Genomic DNA, 23,263 nt, shown 5'->3' on the forward strand with positions numbered 1-23,263 from the left:
CTACCCATTCTAGGGCATATAGGCCATCAACAAGCGATCTCCAGGCATCTGTCTTGAGCTGTTCTCTGGTTCCAGGTAATCTTCATGGTCTTTGTGTCTGCCTCCAGATCTCCAGGTTTATTACCCTATTTCCTTTGTGGTGTAGACTGTAGACAACGGGGTGAGTTGGGTGTAAATGTAGGCCATCCTGTGTTTAATGGCAATACTGCAATGTAGAAATACTATAGCCTATAAGTAAAAGTATTGGCATCCAAAATATACTTACGTCCAAGTTTTCAGATGTATAAAACATATTTTTGTAAACGGTGTGGTTAAGCTAAACTTTAATAGTCAAAATATACAAAGTTTTCAAATAATTGTAGTGGAGTAGAAGTATTAAATTGGAAATACTCCAGTAAATATACCTCATTGTACTTCAACTATAGTATTTGAGTACATGACCTCAATTACTTTCCACCACCGTTAATGGATACCAAAGCAACGGTGGTTGACCCAGCTGTCCTACAATGCATGCATGACGGATCCCTGTTCCTCTTGTGGGTCTTCTGTGGCACCCAAACACTCAGCCAGTATCACTGGAGCGCTAGAATCACTCAAAAGTCCTTGAAACGCTAAGAATCACTGTGCAAAGATCAGATTGTTCTTTATTTGTGGAAAGAATTTGCCAGTTAATTTGCTTGATGGGGTCAGTTACACAACTTCTGGGTAATCCTGACCTGACAATCACATCTGAGATGCATGATCCGATTTATTTATTTTCTCTTGCATGTTTTTGAAAAGATTAGTTTTGATTTAACTCTTTGGGGATGACAAGCAAAGATTTGTTTCAACAAAAAGAGTTAAAGCATACTTTGAGTATGGTTTACTTTAAATCAAAAAATCTTGTTTACATGCGTAACTGCACGTGCAGTACATAAACATTTCAGGTCTTTTACCTTGTGCTACAAATAAGAAATGTCACACATAACACTGATCAAAGCTCACTTTCTCCTGACAAAATAATATTGCACTTAACATCTTAACACACCAGTCACCAATAGTTCCCTCACTCTCTTTTATATATATATATATATCGTATATATATTTACTTGCTTGCCCTTTGCATTCACACACATTTTCTCAGATGTAGTTTTCTCATACAGAAACATCAGTAAGAAAGTCATCTTAAAAAACAAGAGGGGACTACAAATTCAACTAATTCTCATAAGGAAGTATTTCTACAGTATACTTATACAAATCTCAAGTGCTTGAAAGCAAAAGAAAAAAACGGTGTTCAAACAATCAGCTGCGGCTATTGCTCATCCTCGTTCTCCTGGCCGGAACCTTCAGAGCGATCACCCTCCAAACGATCTAGAAGGAGGACATGGGCACATGTAAAGGGAGACCGCAGCAAAAACAAGCAGGCCAAAAGGCACGGCACGTTGAAGGTCAATTATGACTCGGCCCAAAGTATTAAGGGGCTTACTGATGGCATGACTGCCATGCATAATAATTACTAAACATTTCTTTATCAGAATTTAGCAAAGTAAATAACCAGGCGTTGTGTACCTGTTCTGATATGGTTGAGGGAGGCCAGCATGCGAAGCATGAATGAGGCTGGGACTGTGATAGTGTTCCTCGTTTCCTCTAGCATCAGCTCGTTGCGAGTTATTACCTGGGAAGAGAAGAGAAGAAGAGTATAAGAGAAGGCTGGCAGAAAGACAGAGTGGGAGTGAGAGTGTATGAATTTGACAATAGTACTCTTAAATAATTCTCTCATTCTTTTCTCTCCAAGTAGAATGATGGCAGTAGAAACGCCAGACAGAAAGGGTCCCTGTCGTCTTTTTTTTGTTGGCAAGGAATCTTCCTCATTAGGCAGCATGTTTGAGTGGTGCTAGCCACTCTCCTATACACAGTAATGTGTGTGTCTGTCTGTCTCTGTATGTCTAAGCATGGACATCACACACACACACACACACACACACACACACACACACACACACACACACACACACACACACACACACACACACACACACACACACACACACACACACACACACACACACACACACACACACACACACACACACACACACACACACACACACACACACACACACACACACACACACACACACACACGGCTGATTTTAGGAGCATAGGATAAATCCTAGTTTGGTTCCTTGATTAGGTGAAAAGATGGCGAAATCATCAAGCGGTTCCTTGGCAGTTTTCCCCCCCTTTTATCCACTGCAGATTTCCCAGGTCTACTGCTGTCTCCGTCACTGCCGACTGTTGGCCTGAGGAGGGTGTAAAAGTCCCACGTGCCTCCTCCAGTACACATGGAGTCAGCCTCTTCTTTTCATCAGACAGTAGTTTCACAAGGAAAAGGATAAGGTTCATGATGCCATCTCCTCCAGATTCCCCTTCCTGCTGAATAGGCTGAAGACTGCTGAACCAGACCAAGCAGCCAGCAGGGGTCACTGGTGCAGCGACAAAGGACATGATTCCTTGCTTGGCTTCCCATCCTCAACCTTGTTTTTCAGGGGGTGCACACCATATGTAACCTGACTCCGCCAGATGGGGCAGTAGAGACTAGGGAACCCAGTGTACTCTCTGCTGCCCCATCTGGCGGAGTCAGGTTACACCATATGCACAGCTATGTGTGTCTGTCCGAGTACAGCAATGTATGTATGTCTGAGTGCGGATTTTCTTTTTCCTTTTTTTTTTTAGGTTCTACATTCAGCTTTTGGTTCCACAAACTTCGTCTAAAAATAATAATAATAATAATCCCATTGACAATGAATGGAACATTTTACGTATACGTGTAAAATTATGTTACACTAGGCACAGTGTCTATTTTACGTCATGGTGATGTACGATGATAAGAGCGCCTCTCACTTCGCATGAGTGTGATTTGTTTTGCGTTACACCCGTTCTTAACAACTGTGCTTGACAGCAAAGCCACTGCGCACTTCTTTTTTTTTTTCTATAATCTTTATCCCACGATTTTGTAACCCATTTTTCACCCCTGTGTCAATTATCTAATGTGATCCTGGGCTCTACACACCCTCCGCCAACCTAGTCCCCATATATGGGGGACATGGGGAGAGCAACGGACTTGAACTCATGCTTCCTTCATGCCTGAGTGTCCAAGTTGTTCCTTTACACCTGACAGGGGGGAGTTTCCCTGGTTGGACGTAGCGCATGGAAGGAACACGTTATTCCAACCAGTTCCTTTCCCCTCGATCAGGCGCCCCGGCTGGCCAGGGGGAGGCAGTTTAGAGACCAGGATTACTGCATGTTTTTTGTGAGGGTACCTACCCTAGGGGACACGGGGAGAACATGCAAACTCCACACAGAAAGGCCCTTTCGCCAATCCCGCCTCGGGTATGGGCACTGATGACGCGGAGGAGGAAACACGGCGCCAGCACCCACAGCGTCCCGAGCGGGAATCTAATCCAGGACCTTCTAGCTGTGAGGCGACAGCACTACCAACTGTGCCACCGTGCCCCCGGTGTGATATTTCTAAGCGTACGGCCAAGCCAGAGGCACCACAGCTGGGAATTGAACACCGGCCTCTGTGGTTCCCAAACCTTTTCATGTCAAGGACCCCCAAATTGACACTAAATAGCCCACAGACCCCCATTTGAAAACATATGCCAGGGACCCCAATAAGAGAAGATTTTTACGGCTCTAGCAGTGATTTTCAACCTGTTAAATTTCCAGGTCCCCCAGTATGACATGCATTAGTCTACGGACCCCCATTTCTATCTCTGGGACCCCCAAATTATATTGTAAAATCAATGCTAACTCTGAGAGCGTACAAATGGAACCAAATGGACTTACATTCTGAGTTACAGACCCATAAGGGTCCATTTGGTTCCAAACTATCATGTAGCTGGGTCCCCCCTGGAACTCCTCAAGTACCCCTTTGGGAACCACTGGTCTACACCACCTGGACGCCTCTACGTGTGGTTATTTCAAGATTTCTTGTCAGCATTGCTTCATTTCTCATAGTGAGAGTGAGAGAGAGAGACAGGCGAGGCGATTGTAGTGCTGCACAATTCATCGAAAAGAAGATGGAGATCTGGATCACAATGTATGCAATGTATGCAATCTCATTCTGTGGAGAATCGTGCAGCACTAGTTGGCTGTCCAATTCATTTTAGTTACTCTTTTTATGAGTGGTGCAACCACTCCTATAGAAAGCTATGTGTGTGGCTGAGGGCCTAAGCACACTTTAGCGGACAGCCGCGGACAGAAGAAGCTGTATTTTACGTCATTTCCGAGTTTTTAGACAGCTGGTGGATGGAAAAGAAGCGGCTGACTGCCGCGGAGGAGAGCGTTTCCGGGAATCTGTCCATCGCGGCAGTCAGCCACGGGGGTGGAGCTTCTTTTCCATCCACCAGCTGTCTAAAAAACTCGGAAATGACGTAAAACACAGCTTCTCCTGTCCGCGGCTGTCCGCTAACGGCTGCCCATGCAGTGAGTCTGTCTGTCCCTGTGTCCCTACATTTTTGAGTGGGACTCCGAGGCCACCATACGCTTCTCTCTTCGTTCATCTGCGGTCCGGTCACTTCCCTGTTTACCGCTGCAGAAAGAATGCCTCGTCTCTCTTAATCTAGTGCGCTCTCCGTGGTTTTGATCTGATGGATATACTGAGCTCTTCATTTCTGACTTCTCAACCGCCTCTCGTTCAAAATATGAACGCGATGGATTATTTAGCGATATTATGGAAACGAGAGCAAGGTAAGCAAGCAAAAAAAATCTCTGTTTCTTTTACAGAGTAAAAGCGGCCATGTCTTCCCGGCACCCCAGAGCTTCTATTTTGAAGGAATCCCGGCGCTGATTGTGTTAACCCATTCTGGGCGGGAACCCCTTTTGGTGTTTTAAACATTGTTGTAATTTAGCTATTGAAAAATAGCAGATCTACAAGCTCATAGCGCGCCACCGAGTGGCGCGCTACGAGCTTGTAGGTCTGCTATTTTTTTTAAATCGTGAAAATATTTATTTCAGAAAACTTGAGGATTTAGAAGACATTTTTTAAATTTCGAGGTCAGGCCTGAATGGGTTAACAGGTGGTCGAGTGACCGCTTGGGAATTGGAAGGTGTCCTTGAGCAACACAATGCACTCCTAAACTGCTCCAGATGAGCAGGTTGACGCCTTGCATGGTTCCCTCCACCGTCCGTGTATGAATGTGTGTGTGTGTGTGTGTGTGTGTGTGTGTGTGTGTGTGTGTGTGTGTGTGAATGTAATACACACTGTAAAGATAAAGGTGGTATATATTATACATACCATTTAAAAATATGCCTCAAATAAGGCACAAGTAATCAATAAAAATAAAAAACAATATTCAGATCACATGGATCCCTTGAAATAATCTGTCAGGACCCCTTGAAGCTACACGCTACTCACACTTCCGTTTCACATTGTTTGTGACATCACTGTTCTATCCGTGGTATTGTTTTTTTTCTAGATGTTTTCAACCAGTTCTGTTGACACATTCCTACCTCAGAAGCAAGAAGCCTGTTGAATGACGCTGACTGTTCCAGAGGAGACCAGATCTTGATATCATAGTCTATCCCTGATGAGGCCAGAACTGGGGGAAAAAGGAGCAGAGAATGAGAATGAGCACAGAAACACACAGAACAAAAACCAATGGTATACAATACAGTACTCAAGGTTCAATGTTGTACTTTATTGTTACATCTCGTGTACAGGTACATAAGAGTAAAACGTATTTTTGTTTGGCTTCCAAGTTCCTTCAGACAATCCAGCATAACATAACATCAAACATCTATCACAGCAAACATTGGGATATGTTTGCTCATTGCTGTGTAAGAGTGCAAGAAAGAAGTAAAAAATGTATATGTACTGTACATGTGCATGTTTTCCCTGTAGTAGCACAGTGAGGTAAAGCTTAACCCAGTTTGAGCGGGAACCCCTTTTGGTGTTTTAAACATTATGTTATAATTTAGCTATTGAAAAATAGCAGATCTACAAGCTCATAGCGCGCCTATGAACTTGTAGGTCTGCTATTTTTGAAAAATCGTAAAAATGAGGTATATATTCTTTCAGAGCGAACGTTTTTTTTTTTTTCGACGTCAGGCCTAAATGGGTTAAGTTCCATATTTAAAGATAGTTTAGAAAAGGTACAATTCGAGGCTATGTTCCATATACAACACATTTAGTTTAGAAAGGTGCAGTTCAAGCATGATAGCAGAATGGCTCAACTTCTCCATCCATTCTACTGAAGTATTAGGTGTGAATGTGACCTGAAGTGCGACAGGCCTCCAGTCAGGGGCTTGGTGTTCTAACCAAGCCCCCAGTAAGGCTATCCAACGTTGAAGATGCCACTACCTACTGGCGAAATGTGGAATTGCAGCACTTAATGGAAGTGGACGGACGTTCATGACCTCAAAATTGAGGTCCGGGGCTGGGCTAGGCTAAACTTCCGCTCGCTCGAGCCATTAGAGTTATCATTATACTTCCGGAAGTCTTCCGGGTGCTTCAAAACGCCACTGAGCAACTTCCACTGAAATTAATAGCGGGGGGGGGGGGGGGGGGGGGGGGGCGGGGCTAACGCTCCAGTTCGGTCTCTATCCTTTATATACTCTATGGTTTTAACCCATTTTGAGTGGGAACCCCTTTTGGTGTTTACATACATTGTTATAATTTAGCTATTGAAAAATAGCAGATCTACAAGCTCATAGCGCGCCACTCGGTGGCGCGCTATGAGCTTGTAGATCTGCTATTTTTGAAAAATCGTTAAAATGTGCCTCAAATCTTTTCAGAAAATTTCAACGTCAGGCCTGAATGGGTTAAGCATTATGTTCTCTTAACTATTGAAAAATAGCAGATCTACAATGAGCTTGTAGGTCTGCTATTTTTGAAAAATCGTGAAAATGTGGCCCAAATCCTTGAATATATATTCTTTTTTACGTTTTTTAACTCAAACCTTTGCTTCTGGGGGGTCCCTGGAACATTCACATGAAAATGTTTGAGAATGACTGACATAGAAGCATAAGGTTTTTCAGAAAACTGTCAGGATTTAGAAGGCATTTGTAGAATCGTCCTCAGGTCCAACTATGTCACTTCGGGTTCAGAAAACACAGACTAGAGTGTAACTCACTGGGGTCGTAAGGGTGCGGCTGTAGGCAGTTCACCACATGGTTGTCAGCCTCAAGCAGCATGAGGTGCTCTCCGGAGTGCCGGTCCCAGATGAAGATGTGGCCACAGTCTGAACCACTCATGACAAAGTTGTCGCCCCAAAAACAGGATTCCTTTATCTACGGTACAAATAAAAAAACACGATAATTTACAAGTTACAAGTAATGTTTATGAAATTTGTCAAATTCAATGCGTATTGTGTATGGTTGGTTTGAGAACAAACCATTGTCCTGGAGTTCCGGTGCCCCTTGTAAACCTGTTTAACTAAGGGTCTCCTGATATTCTGGGTCTCACTCTCTTCCATCTCCCTTCTCTCCTTCCTCCGACGAAACAGCTCCTGAATGCGGGCAGCCGCTGAACGCCTGTGGAACACAAGGTAACTCGGTCTATCATTCACGCTTCTATTGACCCCCATGCCATCACTCAATGCTCTATTATCCTTGAAGAACATTCAATAATTCAATCCACTCACGTTTTCTGGTCCGGAGAGCTACGAGACAGTCACTGATCATGCTACTAACGATGTATTATACCAAAAATAACTTCAGTAAACACAACTCCCAAGCCAGAAAGCAGCATCAATGCATTCAAAAGAACTTAATTTGCTCACTCACCACTACTAAACTATTGAAGAATAACATGGATAGTCTTTGTGATAACCACCCACTCATCCATATTAATTCAACATTTTTCTAGGACATTCAGTATGCACAAAATGCAGCTAAAGCCTGGAGGTAAAGAGGCAGCGTTATAACTAAACGGTTGCAGCTTGTGTGAACCTCTGCACAAACAGCAAAATGTCACATCCACGATGCCCATGACGCCCACTCTGCCATGGCAGAGCAAAACACTGAACCACCAAGCCAGGGGCACTAAACTGCCGTTTGACCGTGTGCTCTGACCTTTGAGCAAAGTGCATGTGTGTGTGACTGTGAACCCAGGAGGGATATACCTCTGGCTGTCATAATGTTTTCTCTAAATCTTTGGCTCCCTCTAGTGTGTTTATGTGTTTAGGCAAAGTAGAAATGACTCAGGCAACTGGATGTGGTGGACAGTATACACATGCAAGGCATGCTTTAACACTATCGTTAGCCATGTTTTGTTAATCAACTGCAAGCACATATTGGCCAAACCTTACAAAAAAACAAAAACCATAAAACATAATGGTGAAAAATGACAAATCACTTTTTCCACCTTGATCTTTCTTTTTTTTTTTAAACTTGATGCCACACGCGTTGCAGGTTAGATGCTTTAATTGTCAATACAAATATTTTACCTGATCATTCTATCTCCTACTGCAGATCCCCTGGAATTAAGTCTATATGTACAGTAGTAGAATCATCAATGGCAAGGCATCCATAAAATAAAACATAATGGCACACCTTAAATACCATGCAAAAGGAGAGGGATATTTGAATCTAGTAAATCTTGCACACTTTCTATGTACACAAATGAATTATATGCCATTGGTTAACCCATTCAGGACGGGAACCCCTTTAGGTGTTTTAAGCATTATGTGATACTTTGGCTATTGAAAAATAGCAGATCTGCAAGCTCATAGGGCAACGAGCTTATAGATCTGCTATTTTAGAAAAAATTGTGAAAATGTGGCGCACATTTTGAATATAATATTCTTTCAGAGCGAACGTCAAATCTTTGCTTCTGGGGGGTCCCTGGAACAACATATTGGGTCGCCAGCCAAATTACATATAATTTGTGGGGGTCCTTGACATGAAATAGTTTGAAAACCACTGATATAGAAACATGTTTTTTTCCGGAAAACGGTTAGGATTTAGAAAACATTTTGTAGAATCTAGTCTCAGGTCTAAATGGGTTTTAAGGTAGAATATGCATTGGTCCATACCTCTGGCCCTGTCCTCTGTACCTCGAAGAAGGGATAAGTATTGGATCGTCGTCACTGTCGTCAGAGTCCGGGTTGCTCCGCGCCGGCTGCACGGCCTGCCCCCCTGCTCCCTCCTGGCCCGCCTGGCCGCCTTCCTCTCCCACTGGCTCCTCTCTCCTGCACCCACCTGAAGTGTCCTCCATGCCCTCCGGCTGGCTTCTCTCCGGGGGAGGAGGGGAAGAGGACGACGTGCCGCCCCCCTCAGGGGACAGGGAGGCCTCTGCCGGGGCTGGGGCAGACAGACTGCCCTGTGTGCTAGAGGAGGAAGCCTCGCACGCCGGCTCCGTACGGGGAGCAGGCCGGCTCTGGCTCGACTCGGACACAGCCGGAACAACTGGAACACCAGCGGGAAAGACAAGGCGAGGTGGAGTCATGAACAGGGAACACACTTACGCCCGACTTCTATTTAGTGCGCCGGTGTCTTTTTTTTTATACGTTTATTTAACAGGGACAATACAAAACAATGTATCAGGTTGTAAAAACATGAAACCGTTGCATTGTATATTGTCCCTGGTTTAGGCCTTTCTATACAGATATACATCTATCTAAAACAATCTTTTACAACTACACATCTACCCAAAACAATCTTTTACATACAAATACATCTACTCGAAGTACAAAGCACCTCTGGCCCGATTTCTAGCAGTGAAAATAGCAGATCTAGAAGCTCACAATGCGCATGATGCACAACCCAAGTATATAAATCAGGCTTTACAGGCCTCGTTTCTTTTCCCCTCCATTTTTGAGGGCCTCCTATGGCCAGCTTTGTGTGTTTGTGACCAAATTTGAGATGATTTGATTGGCTGAGCAAGGAATGTGATGAATGATGATGTATGACAAGAGTGTGATTCTTTTTTTTTCCATGTTTTTTTGCGGCTTTCGCCTTTATTTTATTTATTTATTTATAGAGAGACAGACAGTAGGCTGACAGGAAATAGGGGAGAGAGAGATGGGGGAGTGACATGCAGTAAAGGCCGTCGGGATCGATCGGGAGTCGAACGCACGGCACACTGCCAGACTCGGACACGATAAATGAACACTCAAGGATTTTACCGTTTCATCAAAGCATCATCACCACCACAATAGTTTCTATATATGGTTGGGCTGTGTTTGTGTCACCTTGCTGTGTTGTGGAGCTCTGTTCTGACAGGCACTCTTTGTCCTGTACAGGGCCGGATGGTTTGGGCCCTCCTCCACTGCCTCTGGAGCTCGGTGTTCTGCTACTCCTGGAAGGGGTCAAAATAAGAAAATAAGATGCCTGGGAAACTCCAGTTTTCTGAAATAAATATTTTCACGATTTTTCAAAAATAGCAGACCTACAAGCTCGTAGCGCGCCACCGAGTGGCGCGCTACGAGCTTGTAGATCTGCTATTTTTCAATAGCTAAAGCATAACATAATGCTAACACCAAAAGGGGTTCCCGCCCAAAATGGGTTAAATGATCTGATGGATTTCCCCACAACCTTCCTTTTATTATTATTCAGTTCACCATCAAGTACAGAGGACCTCATTTTTGGAATACATTACCGCCTCACATCAGAGACTGCACTAGCCTTAGTTCTTTCAAGAGTCAATTACTGCAGTTCCTATTATCAAGCTTGGGCAACACACCCTAGTCACCCTGCTCTTTATTATCATTATTAATGTTACTACCTGTATCATTTCTTGTTATGAGTATTATGTATTTTCATTAGATTATTTATTTATTTATTTTATTTTATTTTATTTATTTTCATACAAATGTATTTCATCCCATTTGAAATGTCCTTTGTTTGTTTTTTAATGTACAATAAACTAAACTCAATTATTATTTTTGTGCAAATAAACTAAACTAAACTATTATTTTTTACCAGAAGTCAGTCTCACCACTCATCTGTGAAGTCCAGTTTGATAGTACTGGTGGTGGTTCCTTCAGAACTGTAGTGCAGGCTCAGGACTGGTTCAGCTGCGCTGGTTCGGCCACTGCTACTACTTCCAGTAGTGGTGGTGGTGGAGGTACTGCTGGAAGCCACTGGTTCACTGGTAGGTGCAGGCTCTGTTCCAACAGGGCATGGAGGAGATGCAGCCTCTGATGATGAGCCTCCTGGAGGAGGCAAAACAACAAAGAGAGATGGAAAGAGAAGCAAGTGTGAATTGAGGGTAAATCACAATCAAAACACCTGCCAGGTCAAAACATTCAGAGGATAAAGTGACAAATGGGATACGTCTCGGCGGTGTTGATTTCGTCGACTAAAACTAAACGAAAAATGTCCGTCGACTACCTTTTTTCCACTGACAAAAACTAAATAGAAACTGAATGAAAACAAAGCTATAATGACTAAAACTAACATACTAAACTAAGATGACTAAAACTAAGAAAATACATCGACAATTGTCAATAAATAAAAACTAGACTAAATTGTTAGGAAGGGACTAGTGGACAAGAGATCCAGTAGAAGTCATTTTACACCTGGTTGCATGCTGAAAATAGCCGATCTGCAAGCTCACAACGCGTCGCAGCAAAATCGTAAAATCAGCCATTACGACGGCATCGAGGCCAGCCAAGATACATTTTAGTCGACTAAATCAACCGTAGATTTAGTCGACTAAAATCTCATGACGAAAGCTATTCAAAAAGACTGACTAAAAACTACAATGAAATTTTGCTGCCAAAAACAACACTGCGTCTGAGCGACTCTCCCAATAGGCTTGGTTGTGCATAGGCATGCTAGCACACCAACAACATAGCTCTAATGCGTTGCATTTAGAGCTATGTTACTCTCAACTTCCGCCGCTCGCATGAATGCAGACCAGCCTCTCGCCTTTAGCGTAAATAAAAAGAACGTTTTTGCTACTCACCAAAACAAAGGCGGGTTGTGTCATTAGAAAGCCTACTTTCCTTAGTGGGAGCACTCTGAGCCCCCCACCACACGTATAAACGGTACTTTTTGGCCAAAAGAGGATTTTGTTTCCACCGGGAAAAAAATACTTTTAGTTACTCCACTGCGTCTTCTACCGATATTGCCCAGAGAATTGCCTCAGAGAATATTTTTCCTCCAGTGAAAAAAAATCCCTTTCTGGCCAAAAAGTACCGTTTATACGTGTGGTGGGGGGCTCAGAGTGCTTCCACTAAGGAAAGTAGGCTTTCTAATGACACAACCGGCCGTTGTTTTGGTGAGTAGCAAAAACGTTCTTTTTATTTACGCTAAAGACGAGAGGCTGGTCTGCATTCATGGTGAGCGGCGGAAGTTGAGAGTAACATAGCTCTAAATGCAACGCATTAGAGCTATGGACCAGAGCTAGGGGCACATGCAACAATGCTGACAGGTTGGGTAGAATACACACACACACACACACACACTATAAAGAAAACAATGGTATCTATTATCAATAGCAACACAGAAAAAGACAGAGCGGAAAACACACAAATTCAAGCCCGTAAAAAGGGAACATTACACTCAGCCCAATTTGTTGCTAAGGTACTAACATGTTGCTTGTGGAAAAATAACTGAAATCAGCTATTGTTCAGCCTTATTTTTGTAATTGTTTTTAATCAAAAGGAACACTATATTTAGGGTCCAACTTGAACAACACCTTTGGAAAAATTATATCATCCAGTCCACTGACCAACATGGGGAAAATCAACAGAGAGACATGGATATTTCTCTGACGAAAAACAAAAGTAGTGGTTTCCCCCAAAAGGAAAAAACAGGAGTGCATGATCTGGATCAGATAGGCAGAATCTATCAATCCACACACATGTACATTACTGAGGGAGGGGGGAGATTGTCTCATGCAAATGCAAAAGCCGCATCACATGTGGAGACACAGAGAAGGGGCAGGGGGGCAGCGGGAATGTAGTGGTGGATAGCGAAAAAGCGAGAGAGTGGAAGAAAATGATGGGAGGAAAGGACTGGAGGAGCGTGTGTGAGAGAGGGTAGACTAAAGAGGTCTTGCAATACAGCCTGGGCACACCTGAACTTCCATGCGTGGCCAAAAGAAGCCGTCTGCCGGCGTCTTTTCCGGGTTTTTAGACAGCTGGTGGATGGAAATTAAGCTCCAGCCACGCGGCAGAATGGCAAGCTTTTCCGGGAATCTCGCCGGCGCGGCAATCTGCCGCGTGGGTGGAGCTTCATTTCCATCCACCAGCTGTCTTAAAAACCCGCAAATGGCGCTGGCAGACAGCTTATTTTGTCCGTGCATGGAATCCTAGGTCTGCTTACACCCATAGCCAGACGATTGGATATCTCCACCTAGCCAAGCCTAACACTAAATCAGTAGGCAGAGATCTCTGAAAGTCTGGCTACGTGAAACCAGGGTCGAGGAGGAGGCCAGAAGAGACGAGAAAGAGAAGAGAAAGCAAGAAGCAGGGAGAGAGAAAACGCACCCTGCTGCTCATCAAGAGTCATGGATCCCAGCTGTTTGTGTACCACAGATGAGGGGGAATCTGGAACACAAATGAGACTGACTAAACATCGGGACAGTGAGTTCAAACCAATAGAGCGTCGCAGTCCCGCCCCCTACCCTGGACCAGGAAATGAATCTCAATGCATTTTTCCCATAGACATTTCTTAAAGTATTTATTTAAAGACGGTTACGCCGAGGACAAAGCCAACTCGAGTCGTGACAACTCATGACAACACAAACAATATTTTGGACCAAACAAATAATTACAAAGAAGAAAAACAACAAAAAGTGTTGTAACCTGCCGTTTTTTCTTCTTTCTAATTATTTGTTCGGCCCCAAAAATTGTGTTTGTTGTCATGATTTGTCACGACTCGAGTTGGCTTTGTCCGTGGCGTAAACGTCTTTAAATAAATACTTTCTGAAATGTCTATGAGGAAAATGAACGGAGAATCATTTCCTGGTCCATGGTAGAGGGCGGGACTGCGACGCTCTATAGGGGGGGGGGGGCACACAGTCAGGGCACATACAGGATAAGAGTTCAAATTCATGTACATCGTCGAGGCCAAGCATGAAGCCATCGAAATGGGCAAAGAAAGGGCATAATGCACTCCCTCAGCGAGCCCGGGCGGCGGGAGTGTCATCCTCTGCCCCTCCTCGCCCCCACTTCCCTTTTCTGTAAATATATGTAGTATTGTTTCGAGTGCTGATATGTAATGTATTGTACGTAAAATGGTAAATGGTGTATTTATATAATGTATTGTACGTCTTGATGATGAATTAACCCATTTTGACCTGAGATCAGATTCTAAAAATGTCTTCTACATCCTGACAGTTTTCTGAAAAAGCCATGTTTCTGTCAGTCGTTCTTCGATTTTTCAAAAATAGCAGACCTACAAGCTCGTAGATCTGCTATTTTTCAATAGCTAAAGCATAGCATAATGCTAACACCAAAAGGGGTTCCCGCCCAAAATGGTTAAGTACAAAGGGCCACAGTGGAAACAAGCTCCCCGGGCTATCCTTGCGTTAGCCTTTTAGCATAGCTTTTGTAACTGTACTGCCCTATACCGTTTTCCCCCAAACTTGCTAATAAAGTATTCAATCGATCGATTAACCAACATAGTAAGACGGTGAAAACCACAGTTGAGCTTCAGTGTCATTCACTATAAATTAGAGCGCAGTATACATTGCTTAGACCAGTGGTTCCCAAAGTGGGGTCCGGGGACCCCCAGGGGTCCTTGAGGGAGTTCCAGGGGGTCCCCAGCTAAATGATAGTTTGGAACCAAATGGACCCTTATGGGAACTCTGAGAGTGTAGAAATGTACTTGTATTTGTACACTCAAGAGTTAAATTAAAATTGATTTTACTATATAAATTGGGGGTCCCAGAGATAGAAATGCCATTAAAATGGCTAAAGCATGTCAAACTGGGGGTCCTTGAAATTAAACTTGTTGAGAATCTCTGCCGTAAAAATCTTCTTATGTGGGGGTCCCTGGCATATCTTTTGAAATGGGGGTCCACGGACTAATTAGTGTCAATTTGGGGGTACTTGACATGAAAGTTTTGGAACCACTGGCTTAGACTATCATTACACCCATGACAAACTCACAGGAGCGTATCTTTATAGAAACAATGTGAGAGCCCACAGAGAAATATTCACCCCCCCCCCTCCAAAAAAGGTGTAACCATATAATAATAAACTTTATTTGTATAGCACCTTTCATACATAATATAAGCACCTCTCTGTATCGCCAGCCTGTAAGCTATGTACGGCACAACTGTAAAAGTTGTCTGGAAAAACCTATGTTTCTATGTCAGTGGTGCTCAACCTTTTTCATGTCGAGGACCCCCAGAATTGTCTGTATTTGGCCGCGGGCCCCCATCTGAAAATATGTTGTTCCAGGGACCCCCCCCCCAGAAGCAAAGATTTGAGTTAAAAACGTTCGCTCTGAAAGAATATATATATTCAAAGATTTGCACCACATTTTCACGATTTTTCAAAAATAGCAGATCTACAAGCTCGTAGCGCCGCACTCGGTGCCGCAATATGAGCTTGTAGATCTTCTATTTTCCAATATTATTAGTATAAAATAATGCTTAACCCATTCTGGGCGGGAACCCCTTTTGGTGTTTTAACTAAGCATTATGTTATACTTTAGCTATTGAAAAATAGCAGATCTACAAGCTCATAGCACGCCACCGAGTGGTCGGTGGCGTGCTATGAGCTTGTAGGTCTGCTATTTTTGAACAATCGTGAAAATGTGGCACAAATCCTTGAATATATATTCTTTCAGAAGACTTATTTATTTCGACGTCGGGCCTAAATGGGTTAAAACACCAAAAGGGGTTCCCGTCCCGAATGGGTTAATGTATTAAATATCCCATTAGCCTGATCTGCTTTCTTTCATTCCACCAACTTTCATGGGTTCACATGCTAGAACTCTACAGATAAAAAGAAAAGAAAGAAACGACAAAAATCAACATAAAAATTGTTTCATGCCGCTAGAATCAGCTGTAGTGCAATTAATGACGGGACAATATGGCTAATGTATTAACAGCAGAGCGCACATGACAACCACACAAACATCCAGAATATTTTGTCAGAAGTGTAAGTGATTATAGTGCAAGAGTGCCGTTTCCCCCCCCCCCCCCCCCCGTTAGAGAAATATTATCTGCTTATGGCTGGATTGGGTCACCGATGATGTCTTCTAGTCATGAGACTTGAGCATTGTACATTCTACTGCACCGTCAAACACAGGTACACATGTACTACACAACCACACAAGCTGTGGGGATGCCAAAGCAATGCTCCATTGTTGGCTGTTGCCACTCCAAAACAGGGGGAACTATGGAGGACTTCCAGCAGCAAGTGGATTAAAATGAGAGGAATCGCGGGAGTTGAGGACTGAACATCACAACAGAAAGGGGGATAACAATAACATCACAGCTACACAGTAAATCCTCAGTGTGTAATTTATCTCAAAAATATAAACAAATGGACATGTTAAGGCCTGACGTCGACATTTAAAAAAATTATTTTTCTATTTCAGTGGTTCTCAATATTTCATGTCAAGCACCCCCAAAATTATATGTAATATGCCGCCGACCCCCCATCTGAAAATATGTTGTTCAAGGGACCTGCCCAGAAGCAAAGATTTGAGTTAAAAACTGAAAGAATATATATTCAAAGATTTGAGGCACATTTTTACGATTTTTCAAAAATAGCAGACCTACAAGTTCATAGCGCGGCACTCGGTGCCGCGCTATGAGCTTGTAGATCTGCTATTTTCCAATAGCTAAAGTATAACATAATGCTTAAAACACCAAAAGGGTTTCCCGCCCCAAAATGGGTTAAGAATCCATGTGGGCCCTCCTCTGTGGATGGATACAGAACAGAATGGACACACAACACTGGATTTTACTGTGTATAGTGGTTAACGTGGACAGGAGGGTGTGATCTTGTCAATGGGTGACGGTGTGGGGATTATTTTTTAACTTTGTCACAATTATACCAAGCCACGTCCTCCTAGTTTTTAAGCCTAGGGCTACACTTAGTTTGTGCAACAAAAAAAAAAGACAACTCCGCCATGCCTAGAAGTGGTGAGGAGCGGGATGGGATGGGGGGGGGGGCTGTGTGAGTTGAGGAGGAGGAGGAGGCCAGGCAAACGACAGCTATGAAAAGGGGGCGGGGCAAAGTATGCAATCGTGGGATGGTGGGGGGGCAGGAAACCTGTACGGGGGGGCCTCTCGGCAGTGGCAGCAGCAGCAACAGCTCTTTGTGACAGTCTCTCAGTCATGGCCGCAGAAGAAGAAGAAGAAGAAGAGGCTGTCCCGCGCTCGCCCTGTCCCGGAGGGTCGGCCAGCAGCAGGAACCTCTGCAAGCGCCTACACACTAAACTTACCGGCAGGTTGTGAGGGCCGTGCTCTGACAAAGAGGTAGAGGGAGAAGAGGAAGAGTGAATACTGGGTGAGGGGAGGGAGGGAGGGAGGAAGAGGAGGGCGATGAAGGGAAGGAAAGAAGAGCGACAACTGAGGCAAAGAAAGGGAAGGAAATGAAGCAAATAGTATGCTGGAGGGGGGGGGGGGGAAATAATAAGAGTGAGGTGATGCTGCCGCTTGAGTGGAGTGCCTCCAACACACATCACACACACACACACACACACACCACGGAGACTCCGCGCTACAAATTATGCAAATGAGAGGCAGATATTACTCTGCTGGACTGGGGGGGGGTGGGGCACTGACTTTCTGGGACTGCACTTTTTTATTATTTATGTGCCCAGGTGGAGGAACAAGGAGTACTTTGTGTGCATAAGGACGAAACTCTCTTACCGGACAGTGTGGGGTCTGAGGTGGGTGTGGGTGTTTGCGTTGGCATGGGAGTCCCCCCAGCAGTGTCGGCTCGACTCCTCTGCTCCGAGTCCGGGGAGGAGGAGGTGGGAGGCGAAGAGGTGGTGGCGGCTGAGCTCTCCATTGACGAGGAGCTGGAAGGAGCCGGAAGGGGAGGAGGTGCTGAGACAACAGACGATGACCCTGATGAGGAGGAGGTGGTGGGTGATTTAGGCACGGCATCGGAGGCAGCAGCGGGGCTGCCACCACGTGCCTCCGGTTCGACCGCAGCAGCAAGTCTCGCTGGAGCGGTGCTCGTGGGGCCCTGAGCGGAGGCCATGAGCATGGGGGGAGCCGGGGCAGCGGAGGTCCCCTCTGGACGGAGCGCCGTTCCTATGGGTGAAGAGGAAACAACACAAATGGATGCTTAAAGGACCACTTCATCACTTTTCAACCTATCTTCATATAATTGGTCCTCACTAATGTTCATGATAAAATAGCACAATTATTTTCCACTCTGTAGTCCGTGTCTCTGGCTTCCATTTTCGCATTGCAACTTTTCAGGAATAGAAAGCCTGCAGTTTCTATTAGCTTGGAATCCCCATTGATGATGTCACTGGTGGACAGGTTTCTGAACTGCCCACAGCCCTCCTATGAGACACAGATTTTTTTCTCCTATTTTATCATGATCATTAGTGAGGACCAATTATATGAAGATAGGTTGAATAGTGGTGAAGTGGCCCATTTTGGGCGAGAACTTACTTTAGCTGTTGAAAGCTCATAGCGCGGCACCGAGTGCCGTGCTACGAGCTTGTAGATCTGCTATTTTTTTTAAATCAGGAAAATGTGGCGCAAATCTTTGAATATATTCTTTCAGAGCAAACGTTTTTAACTCAAATCTTTTCTCCTGTCTTTTCCTCTTTTCAGATGGGGGTCGGAGGCCAAATACATATAATTCTGGGGGTCCTTGACATGAAATAGTTTGAGCACCACTGACATAGAAACATGAGGTCTTTCAGAATATTGTCCATTTAGAAGATTCTTTTTTTAGAATCGTCCTCAGGTCAAAACCGGGTAAGAGCTTTCATTGTCCCGTCTCAGCGTCTGCAGGAATAAAGCCGGACTGGCGTCATTCTGACGCGTGACGTGTGGCGTGTCTCACCCCTGGGTCGTGTCTGTGGCCTGGTTCCTCTGCTGCTCTGAGCTTCGCTGGCCTCCTCAAACCAGCGGGACAGCATGTCTGACATTCTTTGCATCAGAGACACATTGGGACTCTGCTCTCCTGCACGAGTGTGGACAACAAGTGATTTAAGATCAGACTTAGCTCAAACTAAATACATGCATTACAACACGGTGTTATTAATGGCAGTATGAATCATCGTGAAAGTACAACTAATATGGTATTGCATTCTCATGCCTGTTCACAACCAGAGGCACTGCTAACAGCTTCGGTCTTTATTCCAACCTGGAAGGATGCCGTTAATGTCCCGTGTGTGTGAAGCCCTTTCCCCACTAGACATGCTGCACACTAACCTGACTCAGCAGAGAGTACACTGGGTTCCCCCCCTCCTGCTCCCATCTGGGAACTCTCAGGCAGACTAGATGCTCCGGCCAACAAAACGGCCTGGCCAATCAGCGGCAGCTAGAGGCGGGATCAAGGCAGCACTGTGTATGCCTTGATCCCGCCTCTAGCTACCGCAGATGGGAGCAGGAGGGGGGAACCCAGTGTACTCTCTGCTGCCCCATCTGGCGGAGTCAGGTTACTACTACAGGCCTTGTTGGATAGATTTAGAAGACTTGCTACTGAAAAGATTGGTTATTTAAATGGGGAATTCCTGTCATTTAACATGCATCTCAAAGGGTGAGAAGGACAGCTTGCCATCGCAGAGTGGATGGATTGTGTTGGGGCTTAGCGAAGGGCTAATTGCATATGTGGAACAGCATTTTGTGGACAACTGGATTTCCACTGCTGTTCAGAGATTTGTGCGTGCCATGCAGGGTCGCGTGGTGGAACTGCTGTTCAGAGATGTGTGCGTGCCACAACTACATCTCCAGGAACAGATGACCTATTCTTTAAGACTGCAAAAAGAGCTGGGTGAAAGAAGATGGGAGAAATGGATAGAGTATTTAGCTGGGGGGGCGGATATGGAGTGAATATGGGCTGTGTCTTTCCGGTTGTCAATGAATCCAAAGGTCTGTAATATGTATTGTTGTTGCGTGTTGCTGTACATCCCATGACCTCTTTTGTTTGTTTTTGTTTTTTTTACTATTATTCTGTTTCCAAATGTTTTTGTTTTATTGTATGCCTTGTTTGTCTTTTGTGTCTCTAGCATATTCAAAAATTTAAAAAATAAAAGAGTTAAAAAAAAGAGAGATGTGTGCGTGCCATGCGTGTCTGCCTGCGAGTGTGATTCAAAAGACCTCTCTCACCGTCTCTCTCTCTCTCGCTCTCGGGACGAGCTCGGGGCCCGGTGTCAGACCAGTCCCCTCGTAAGCGAAGACGCTTCACTGGGGGCTGCCTCAGCTGTGGACATAAACACACGCACGCAAGCATGCACACACATGCACACACACACACACACACAAACTGTCAGTCAAAACACTGTTAAAAATAACCCATCTGCCAAAGCAAAACACTACATGTCTGTCACTATCCTTTTTAATGACCCCCACCCTCCTCCTTTCTAGCAACATGACTGAGGTCAAGCTATTTTTCCATCCACACATTTCGGCTCTGTGCAGAACAACAGGCTGAGAGCCAGAGATGAGGGGAGGGGGGGGGGGGGGTCACAGTGGGAAGCTATCAAAGGATTTACACAGGAAAAAGATGGTATACCGGTCTGGTTATGGGCGGACAGGTGCTGCAAGAAGCACGGGGGACATTCGAGATTACAACAGATATGACAGACGGTGAGGAGAGTCAGACAGAAAAGGTGGGAACAGGAAAAAGGACAAGTGGAGCTACAGGTTGGAAGGAGAAGAGAAGACCGACATGGACATGGTGGGGTCAAGTGGAGTAAAGAGAGAGAGAGGGGGGTAACGAGACTCTCCTTGGCAAGGCCCTCCACTTCGCCCCGGGGTCTATTTTTGTCGCAGTGGCTAGTGAACCGGCCTGCGTCGGTCGCTGTATTTGGAATGGAATGTTGTGTGGTGGTTTGAATGCAAGCTGAACACGCCACGAGCCTTCAGTGGAAGTGCTTGGCACCGTGATCCAGCACATCCCCCTCCCCCTCCCCCCCCAAAAAAACCATTTCATATTCTGGATGAAATACCTCTACAGGGGTAACAGGTACACGGTCGCCCCTTTTCCCCATCTCACCCCACTACTCTACCTAGCTGTAAATAACAAACATAATTCATGTTGGTGATTATTTAACCCATTTTGACCTGAGATCAGATTCTAAAAATGTCTTCTACATCCTGACAGTTTTCTGAAAAAGCTATGTTTCTATGTCAGTCGTTCTTTGATTCTTCAAAAATAGCAGACCTACAAGCTCGTAGCGCGCCACTCGGTGGCGCGCTGTGAGCTTGTAGGTCTCCACCAGGAGGATAGGAGTGTGTGTGTGATGTTTGGCAAAATGTTTAGGAGCAATTTGTTTTACATATGTCGGCCTCCTGGTGGCGCTATAAAGAGCAGATGTGAAAAATTTCAAGGCAACGGTTTTTCCTTGGCCTCTAGGGAGTTGGCATACAAAGTTATCCACAGATCTGTGCAGTTAGAGGTAAAAACACTTTGGCAAGTTATAGCGCCACCATGAGGCTGAGTTGAAAATGTTCATGTGGCATTTCTTCCTCGGCCTAGTGGGAATGTGCGTGCACAATTTCACGGAAATCATACGATGTGTTCATGATTTGCAGCATTTTGTTTGAAACTGAGCACTCCTGCGAACTTTGGAAGCCAATCTTAGCCAATCAGGATGGAGTCTGAGAAATCTGAAAGACCTGTTTCGTTGAATGGCTCTAGAGAGACTGTGTACCAATTTGCGTGATGTTTGGACAAAATCTGTAGGTGTACTGTCCAAAAACTTGTTTTGCACAAAGCGGCCTCCTGGTGGTGCTATAACAGGCCATTCTGGAAATGTTGGGGCAGAGGTTCATCATTGGCATCCAGGGAGTGTGTGTGCAAAATTTGGCATCAACCGGGTTAACGGTGCCGGAGATTAGCTGTTCACAGACGGACGGACGGACGGGACACACACACAGACACACGGACGGACAGACGGAGTGCAAAACATACTCTCTCCCCATGCCTTCGGCCTGGTGGAGACAATTAGTTGTAGAACAGTAAATTGTCAAGCAAATGTATTCATATTTATGGGGTGGGGTGTTTTGGTCACAAAAACAGTTCACAATATGGATTCCAGCTTCTGGCTGCACTTGACTGCTTCCTTTCATTGTAGAGAAATTAATCGTATTGTATATTCCCTTATCTCTGGTTCCTCTCTCTCTTCTCATCCTCTGTCATCTTGTCCTGGCTTTTCAGGGTAATCAGGGTGATTTAATTCCTCTATGTCAGGGGTGGGCAACTTTGACGATGGAGAGGGCCACTATATTTCCACACTCACTGCAGAGGGCCACATTGCATATTAGTGTTGTAGCAAACGAAATAGCTGATCTACAAGCTCAAAAGGCGTCGCAGTTGTAGATCAGCTATTTTTGCTATATTTGAATTGAAATCCTGATTTATTTTTTGCCATTTCATAATTGCAATCCTGAAAAGTAACCGCGTGTGTCGAATGTGAAGTCGGTGGGGCCAAACGGTTGTCGAGTTACGTGCATTACAACCGTACACGCACGCACGCACGCACGCAGACACGTGGCGCATTTATAGTAGGATGTTAACTTTATGAACTAAATACAAATACATTAGACATTAAAAAAAAGACAATAACATTTTAATACTACTCATTAAACTACTAATTTGGACTGAAGTAAAGCCGGTCATGTTTGCATGTTTGGAATTATAACAGCTGAAATCAATAATATATCAGTATTGTGACATTAACGCATTATGTGCCCTTTCATTCTTTCAAAATAGCGAAGTGGGGTGCCCACATTTAGACCCACATTTTGACATTTAAAAAAAAAAAAATAACTAGAAAAAGTGCCCTTCTGGGCACAGGTCTCCACCAGGAGGATAGGACTGTGTGAGATGTTTGGCAAAATGTTTAGGAGTAATATAAACATGTTTGCCTTTGATGGCAATTGGATGATTTGGGGCATTTTGTTCCAAAAATGTGTTTTGCAAAAATCAACCTGTTGGTGGCGCTATATAAATAACAGGCCAATGTGAAAAGGGTGATATATTCCTCAGCCTAGTAAGAAAATGTGTGAAAGATTTCACGTAAATTGCATGCTGCGACTTGAGCACATGACCATAGAGATACTGTGTAACGATTTGTGAGATTTTTGGACATAATCTGGAGGAGTAATATCAAAAAATGTGTTTTACAAAAGTCGGCCTCCTGGTGGCGCTATAAAAGGCAGATGCGG

At 44.5% G+C, this 23,263-nt stretch overlaps 1 protein-coding gene across 7 annotated transcripts in view; it reads right to left on the bottom strand.

Annotated features, from left to right (window-relative positions):
• Positions 1-624: 624 nt before the first annotated feature.
• Positions 625-23,263, bottom strand: part of dcaf6 (ddb1 and cul4 associated factor 6) — a 35,664-nt gene continuing 13,025 nt past the window's right edge. Inside the window, exons 8-21 of one of the 7 annotated variants that reach the window (XM_079519126.1) lie at positions 20,201-20,294; positions 18,933-19,052; positions 17,774-18,163; positions 17,172-17,366; positions 13,425-13,484; positions 10,925-11,138; positions 10,179-10,285; positions 9,021-9,393; positions 8,433-8,474; positions 7,380-7,518; positions 7,119-7,275; positions 5,497-5,585; positions 1,549-1,654; positions 625-1,350 (exon numbers count right to left, since the gene is read on the bottom strand). In XM_079519126.1, the coding sequence (XP_079375252.1) occupies positions 1,292-1,350; positions 1,549-1,654; positions 5,497-5,585; positions 7,119-7,275; positions 7,380-7,518; positions 8,433-8,474; positions 9,021-9,393; positions 10,179-10,285; positions 10,925-11,138; positions 13,425-13,484; positions 17,172-17,366; positions 17,774-18,163; positions 18,933-19,052; positions 20,201-20,294 (2,145 nt within the window). In that variant the 3' untranslated portion in view covers positions 625-1,291. Of the gene's footprint in view, positions 1,351-1,548; positions 1,655-5,496; positions 5,586-7,118; positions 7,276-7,379; positions 7,519-8,432; positions 8,475-9,020; positions 9,394-10,178; positions 10,286-10,924; positions 11,142-13,424; positions 13,485-17,171; positions 17,367-17,773; positions 18,164-18,932; positions 19,053-20,200; positions 20,295-23,263 lie in introns of all 7 variants that reach the window. The other 6 variants (XM_079519125.1, XM_079519129.1, XM_079519128.1 and 3 more) reach the window with 6 other exon arrangements.

The sequence above is a fragment of the Electrona antarctica genome (genome assembly GCF_951216825.1).
Source record: "Electrona antarctica genome assembly, chromosome: 13".
In the NCBI taxonomy this organism is placed as follows: Eukaryota; Metazoa; Chordata; class Actinopteri; order Myctophiformes; family Myctophidae; genus Electrona; species Electrona antarctica.